Raw genomic sequence first — 7,741 nt, forward strand, 5'->3', positions numbered from 1 at the left:
GTGTTTCAAAGCATATGACTTGAAATGCTTCATTGTTTTATTTCCTAATGAAGCGTTGATTTCTTAGTTAACCAGCACTTGGAAGAAATGGGATGAACAGAAATAACAGCAGAGCAAGAAAATTAACTACAGAGAGCTGATATAAAGTCTGGCCTCCAAGCATCATTGAGCTTGCATGACGCTCTACATGAAATGAGAAGGTACAAGGAGCAAGAAGTCTTTCAATCTTCAAGCTACAAAACTACTGTACTTTGATGTCGAGCTAGAAAGCGGAGGCGTGGGTGAAATTTCACCAACTGGAAATTTTGATCAATTCTCTTCCCTAGACAGATTTGGATAGTTAGGTCCAACAATTCTTCAGCTCCCTCAAAAACTGACACACATAAAACTTAACACCTTTCATGAGCTGGAAGTCATGCGAGAACTGTCAACCTCAAAAAGCACAATACGAATGCATGTCATTTATTAAAATGCATATTTATTCCATAGCCTAATTTGTTTGGGGCTGTGGTCTATTAATTATTAAATAATCTAGGTATTCATTTTTAGACTAGTCATGTCAACTCAGATTCTTCCATGAACTTGGCTACTGCATCTGTCCTAAGGGACCCAAATTATGCTTATCATAAAATATTCCAGAAAATATGCAAAAAAAATCCTTTAACACTCATAGAAGAAAACCTCATACTCAAATATGTAGACTATAGGTTAATTTTTAAGCAAAAGTTTCAAATATACAAAAGAATCATGAAAAAAACCCTACCTGGCAAATTATTCTCACATTAAGATAACAAAGGCCCATTTTGGGGGAAAAGTACACAAACGTGGCATGGTTTTAAATTCAGGCTGGGCAGTGTTGCCAGACACAAAGTCTACAGGAGTAGAAACGCAGTGTATTAGTTAGTAGCTAAAGTCAATGCTCTATTTGGTTACATTTAAAGGATCATTTGGGGGAGGAAACTGCATGTTATTTAAATCTCAACTGATATACGACATTCACTATTGAAAACCTTTCTAAAAATTGAGAAGTAAAAAAAAAATGTGAGTATAACACTATGTTGAAGGAAAGTTTGAAAACTAGGAGCCATGGTACAACAAAATTTGGCTAATTTGGAGTCTCAAATATTTAATTTGGTTTCAGACAGAGTAAACCGATGAATTAATCAACAGTAAAAGTAGACAGAGAATAACTTTAACTACAAAAAAAAGGTTTCATTTAGTGGTGTTTTTTTTCTTTTTTGGTTGGAGGTAGACACATTTAAAAAGGTATTCCAGAGCAACTAGATCAAGCTGATAAATATTACCTTTGCTAAGGTGATTTCAAAAATTGATCCATCATATCTGGCCTGGTATAAATAAGTTTAAGATTTCTCTTAGATGAAAGTTAAAAACTAGAATTATCCTAACAAAAAAAATGTGGCTAAGGGGCCGGTCCAGCGGCATAGTGATTTAAATTCGCACGCTCTGCTTCGGCGGCCCACATACAAAAAATAGAGGAAGATGGGCACGGATGGATGTTAGCTCAGAGCCGATCTTCCTCACCAAAAGAAAAGACAAAAAAAAGTGGGTAAGACATTGAACGATGGGCAGTCCACATTTAGAAATTTTCCACGCTGTAAGAAAACTACACATGTAAGAATAAACGAGATTTTGGTCTTCTTTAAAAAAAAGTAACAATAATCAAGCCAAATCCTATAGTCGAGACCCTACTGTAAGCATCAACAGATCTTCATTTCTATAATTTACATGAAGTTTCTTACACTTCCCACTTAGTTTTTAATTTATGACAAGACACCACTAAATTTCAGACAAAATATATATATATATTTTTAAATCTTTACAATAAATCAAGCTGTAGGAGCTTACACGGAGCACATTTTAGTTTATTAAGGTACTCGATTCCAGCTCCCTCAGATGCAAATAACCCTGGTAACAGTGTGTACATAGTCTTCTCTTTGCTTTTTATAATTTTAAAGCAAATAATACATTTGACTGTATTTAAGTCTGTGCAAATAATCCTTCAGAAGAAATATCCAAGATTCTGTTTGCAGAGGTCATTGTGTCTCTCAAAGATGATTATGCGAGTTTGTTTTTCTTCAGATAAAGTGCTCCTGTCCAGCAGAACTCAGAGGCCTTCAAGCGTCCAAGAAGTCCAGTTCAGATAAGACTCCGTCATACGAATTCCAGCTTCCCGTGCCCACTGTACATGCCCCAGTGAACCAGCGAGAGGATCTTATCGTTGCTGAGGTCTGCCTGTCTCACTTTATCACAGGTCAGACAGCAGTTCTCGTGGCCACTCACGGGCACCATGCATTCCAAGTCTAACTTGGCCACCTGCCCCTTCTTGGAATGGTGTCCGTGAAAGCTGTAGTGCAAACGGGAGAGCATCTGTTGCCGCTGATCGTGCAGTCTCTTGTTTTCACTTCGAAGCATCCTCAGGGCTAACATAATGAGCAACACTAAAATCAGGCCTCCGGCGATGGGAACAGCGATCACGGCCGCCCGGAACCACAATTCTTTGGAAGAAGTCAACTCCTGCACTTTGGTGATGAGGTTTCTGCTACCGTCATGCTGATGCCTGTTTCGTTGTCCTAAAGGAGCACAAACAAAATAACAAAATTATCAAACCATGCTAACCCCCTTCTTGTAGATATTCAGGATCATCTACGCATTTTAAATAAGGGACCCCATTAAAAAGAAATTTACCATGAAATCAACCATATTTTGAAAATAAATGTTGCAAAATGGTACAAAGAAGCTACAAAAACATTTGTTTACAGACTGTCATTACTGAGTAGTAATGGTCTTTTAATGTCTTCAAAATGTTGAAAAAACAGGCAAAATCTATTATATAGACAGACATCTAATGCTCAGGCAGACATAAAAGCTACTCAACAGAGATGCATCTTTGCATCCAGCCATGCTTCTCCCTCTGGTGTCTCTAATTACATTAACAACAAAATCAATAGCAGACATACAAAGTCGTGGGGCCAGCATTCTGGTTAGGAAGGGCTTCTCCCTACCTGAGGCCTCCCCCTTGGGAGGAGAGAGAACATCATGCAGCCCTCTGTAATTGCACATGTCTTCATGACAGCATTCCAACGTGGGCATGGTGGGGCCAGAGTGGTTGTGTGCCTGTTTGGCTTGGCAGATGTCTGCTGTGCTTGCGAGAGAGTCCAGGCAGCCATGGGTGAGAGGCGAATTTGTGTTCTGAGGATCAAGAAGTCTGGAGAAGCAGGCGCTCAGCTCTGATTTACACATATAGCCAGTTGCCACGCAGTGGGCGGCGTCACAGTAGCACCGGATTTCACCTGAAAACAAGGAGAAATTGCATCAAAGTGCTTCAGGGACCAGATACAGCATCTACCTAAGCAATTCCTGAACCCCAAACTCCAAGGCACTAACTTTTAGAATGTTCATCTGAGTGCTTACAATAGCAGCCCCTGTAGACTGGAAAAGCCCTTTGTGCAAGCCAGTGCTTAAATTTCAATCCAGTGAAATGTAATTTTACAAATGTTTTAATCCCCATAGCAGAGAATCAAAGTTCAATTTAGATTTCTGATGAGTTAGAGAGTAATTAAAAATAATAATTTTTGTTTCTGAAGGAAAATAATAGTCACAATAATTTCTCCTACCGTAAGGTAAATTATTTATTCGTTTTAATCCTACACCACCATACAACATAAAATGTTAGGCTTTTTGATTTTGTCAGTATAAATATTTGACCGGAACTACAGAATTGTTTACTACCTTGAAGAGCTGTGCCAAGATTTAAGAGCCTTAGCTAACACCTTATAAAGTTATTAACTAGAAACACAACAATCTAGAAATTGCTCCAGTCAGGAGGTTTTAAAACTATGAAACTGGGCAGCTATTTGCAACCTCTCTAGAAAAGGCAAACTTCGCCTATAAAGATCTTTTCATGCAGAGGAGCTTTTAGTCAGTATATTGTAAAACAGGAACTAGGCAGTTTACAATTAGTGGTTTGCTTGCCAAAGTCAATTTCGTTCAGCCCAAATGGAAAGTCATAAAAGTGGGGGCAGGGGGGAGGGTGTAAACTGGAAGGCTAACTTCTCCCCCCCCCCGCCCCCCCCCCCGACTCCCCAGTTTTACATGTAATTCAACATGGGATCTAAAAGGGGAAACACTGAAACTGAAAATCCTCTGCTGGTTGAATGAAAAATCCTGAAGGAAACCTCAAATTTTTCTACAGGAAGTGATTAAAAGTTTCCCTTATAAAACTTATTTTGTGAGTTGCAAGTCACTGTTCACATTTTGCCCCAATGCAAGACGCGAGGCTTTTAACATCAATTTCCAGATGAAATAATCTGGGCCTCAGAGTTATCACTCATTTGATACGGACCCGGTGGACTCCGGTCACTGTCATATGTCACGGCTAAAGCTACTGTAACTGTAACTGATGCACACACCTCTTCCCAGCTTCCCAGTCTGAAGTTCTGTCTAGTTACCGAACCTCCGAACCTCCGCTCTGAAACTAAACACACCCAGGCATGCTCCTCTACGAACCTCTTCCCACCCTCACCTTCCCTCCTCCCCCTCTGTGAATGCCTGAGTAAAGTGTCTCATTTAATTATCTGTCCAAATTCCAGGCCACCATACCGTATGCTCAGTTTCACCACAGGCTGCTAGTGCTTCAGTTCTAAAAAAACCAGCCAACTGAATATGGATCTTTGGCAATCCGAGTTTAACCATCCAAAGCTGGAGGTCTTGCTCCCATCCTAAATCGGCACTCGCTGTCCTGGGTCTGGGCCCTAGTCCCCTCTCCAGTAAGACCTTCAAGTTAGAATCTTACTTTGCAGAGGCTCCTTTCTCCTATTTCCAAGTTTGCTTTTCGCATAAAGCTCACCGGTCTTATGCGGACGTGATGATGACTACCTATCGCTAGTCTGACAAATTCCATATACAGATTTAAAATAGAAATAAAACAGATTAAATTAAAATAAAATAAAACAGATCCTATTCACCTCAGACCTAGTGCAGAAAAAGAAAACGAAATATAAATAAAGTGCTGCTTAAATGTTTATGAGAGCCTATTTAAAATACTGTATTTTCAATGACCTAAAACAGTCCAATAAAATTTTGACAGGTAACTAGGAAAGTTCTAACAACTTTTTTTTTAATTGGAGCCACATTTGAGTCAGTTGAATGGACTTTTGTGTTACTGTATTAAAACTATATTTCTGTCCTTTCATAAAGTTTCTTCCTGTGGCACGCAAAAGGCCAGAGAGGGGACTGGTATTTTGAAACAGTGAACAATGCTCTTCTGTCTCCCCCCTTTTCTTGTTACTGTATGCAGCGATTAAACAAAAATGTCTGCTTTAGTCAAGATGGCTACAGGAGAGACTGCAGGCTTCTTTCAAAGCTTTTGAAGTCCACAGCAGTCAGAAATCTCTGATCCCCTAATTATATCATTATCAGGCGCATAGTTTCGGTATCTGTGACTTCATGTCAGCCTCAGTCCCTCCCTGTTCTGCCGGCCTTTGATAGGGCCAGGAGGCTCCCCTCTGCAGGCTGCAAGGGCTGTTATTTAGGGTTAATTACACCCTTCCTTCCTAAATAAATAAATACTGTAGCACATCATCCTTGCTGGGCTAGCTTATCCTTTAACCTCATGCCTGCTACATGGCAATTAGAGAAAAGTGGGGAGTGCAAAAGCTAAATAACGCTTCCTATTTTTTTTTTTTTTTTTCAAATTATCTGTTCACAGAACAGTAGGTAGAATTCATGGCGGGGGAGCTGGGGGACCCTCGAAACCTAGAGGGAGCTCGAGTTATTTCGATCTAAAAGGTGAAGCACGCAGGGAAGAAAGGAAACTGACCGCTGCTGTTTTTTTTTTTTTTGAGGAGTGTTTGTAAAAGATGAGGTTAGTGCGAAACGGGACCGCTGACAGAGCCTACTCCTTCCAGCCACTGAGAAGCAACACAACACACACACTCCTGCAGAGACACACCTTGGACACCTACACTCGCAGGGAGGCACACATACTCGCTGGCTCACAAAGACCCTCAGAGACACACAAAGACAGACTCAGGGACACATTCAAACAGAGAGACACACTCAAATACAGAAACATGCTCCAATACAGAGACATACTCACGGACAGACTCACTCAGAGACATACGGACACACACACTCTCGGGCAGTGCAGCTGGGGGCAGGGGTCTGCGGTTCTCCTGGCCGCCCCGCCCTCGCACGGGTCCCAGCGCATCCTAAGGCCCCGTTCCCGGGCGGCAAACGTTCAGAAGTTCACTACAGACAGATTTACAAAAGCATTTTGACAGCCACTTGCCCTGAGGTCTGACCCCACCTCCACGCGCCGGGCGCGGGACAACCGAGGGGACGGACGGCCGCGAAGCCACCGCCGCGACTTCTAAGAACAGGCAACTTGTCGCGACCTGCGGCTCCAGCGCGGGAGGAAAGCTCGCCCGCCGCTAACAAAGCCTTGGCAGCCGGCTTCAAAGGCCCGCGCCGGCGGCCGCCCCGGGACCCCCGCGCCCCTCCCGGGGAGCCCGCGCCCGGCCGGCGGGCACCCACCTTTGGTGAGCAGCACGGCCATGGCGCAGAGCTCGAGCTGCAGCCAGATGAAGATGTAGCTGGAATGGCGATCCATTGACGCCCCCCACGGCCGCGGCGCCCCCGCCGGCTCCCGGAGCCGCGGCGCAGCTGCAGCCTACGACTCCCGGAGCGCGCGGAGCATGGGTGCTGCCCGGGGCGGCGGGCGCCGTCAGCGACGGGGCGAGGGGCTGGGCCGCGGCCGGAGCATGGAGCGCGGCTGCAGGGCGCGCCCAAGAGCCCAGAGCACTTTCCCGGTCCGGCTCTGTCGCCACCGGCTCCTGCGCTCCGCTCACAGTCCCCAGCGGGCTCGCGGCTTCGCTCGCCCTCGGCTGGCCACTCGGCGAAGGCAGAGGCTCCCCGGGCGTGCGCGGAACAGCCAGCCGCGAGCTCCCGCCTGCGCCCGCCTCTGCCGGCCCGGCTCCGCGCCGTAAATAGTGCCCGGCGCCCCCAGCCGGCCCGGCCCCGCCCCGCCCCCGGCCCCGCCCCGGCAGCGCCCGCGCCGTCCGATTGGCTGCCAGGCTCCAGTCGGTCATCCCCGCAGCCAGGGGGCGGGCCCCGACGCGGGCGAGGAGGGACCTGCCCGGCGGCTCCTAGCGGCGCCGGCGTCGGGGCCCGCGGGCCGGCGGCTGCTGTCTCCCGCGCTCCCCCTCGCGGAGGCCTGCGCGTCCGTGACCTTCGGGAGGAGCGGGTCGAGCCCGGCCTCTGGGTCTGTCCCTGGCACCCGCCTCCATGTCCCTCACAACTCGGCCTCGAGCCGGCGTCCGTGGCTTTTTTGTTCCTCCCGAAGCACGCGGGAGACCCGCGTGGCCGCCCTCGCCCGCCACGCTGCGCGCTGTGGGAGCCCAGGGACGGCTGGCGGTCCCCCGCGTGCAACGACGGCCGAGGCGCCCCTGCCGAGCCCCCCTGGCTCGCGTGTGGCCGAGGGGGGCATCCAGTCCGGAGCCAGGAAGGGGGGCAGCCGGGCGCTGGGGTCTGTTTTCAGCCTTCCCCTCCCCGCGCCCCCCCCCCCAGCTCCCTCTCGGCGCATCTGCCTCGCGCCGCCCGCCCTGTGATCAATAAAGCCCAGACAGACAGACTGTTGATCAGTAGGAGCCGGTAAGTTCTCCTGGGTAGACTGGGGACGAGTAGCCGGCTAGAGACACTTAACGAAAATTAGCAAATCCAA

At 47.1% G+C, this 7,741-nt stretch overlaps 1 protein-coding gene across 1 annotated transcript; it reads right to left on the minus strand.

Annotated features, from left to right (window-relative positions):
• Positions 1-458: 458 nt before the first annotated feature.
• On the minus strand, positions 459-6,971 carry BAMBI (BMP and activin membrane bound inhibitor). Its single transcript, XM_087420732.1, has 3 exons — positions 6,556-6,971; positions 3,024-3,311; positions 459-2,591 (listed from the first exon to the last, which is right to left on the minus strand). The coding sequence occupies exons 1-3, from the start codon at positions 6,629-6,631 to the stop codon at positions 2,173-2,175; spliced, it is 783 nt and encodes a 260-aa protein (XP_087276858.1). The 5' UTR covers positions 6,632-6,971; the 3' UTR covers positions 459-2,172.
• Between the last annotated feature and the right edge of the window lie 770 nt (positions 6,972-7,741).

The sequence above is a fragment of the Ceratotherium simum genome, chromosome 32, assembly GCF_057802395.1.
Source record: "Ceratotherium simum simum isolate JZ-2026a chromosome 32, ASM5780239v1, whole genome shotgun sequence".
Taxonomy (NCBI): domain Eukaryota; kingdom Metazoa; phylum Chordata; class Mammalia; order Perissodactyla; family Rhinocerotidae; genus Ceratotherium; species Ceratotherium simum.

What these genes read in the sequence shown, in the direction of transcription:
- BAMBI (XM_087420732.1), bottom strand. Translation starts at nt 6,631, where the DNA reads ATGGATCGCCATTCCAGCTACATCTTCATCTGGCTGCAGCTCGAGCTC. An exon ending in GGCCGTGCTGCTCACCAAAG is followed by an intron (nt 3,312 to 6,555) that starts GTGGGTGCCCGC and finishes CCTTGTTTTCAG; the next exon opens with GTGAAATCCGGTGCTACTGT. An exon ending in TCCCAAGGGGGAGGCCTCAG is followed by an intron (nt 2,592 to 3,023) that starts GTAGGGAGAAGC and finishes GTGCTCCTTTAG; the next exon opens with GACAACGAAACAGGCATCAG.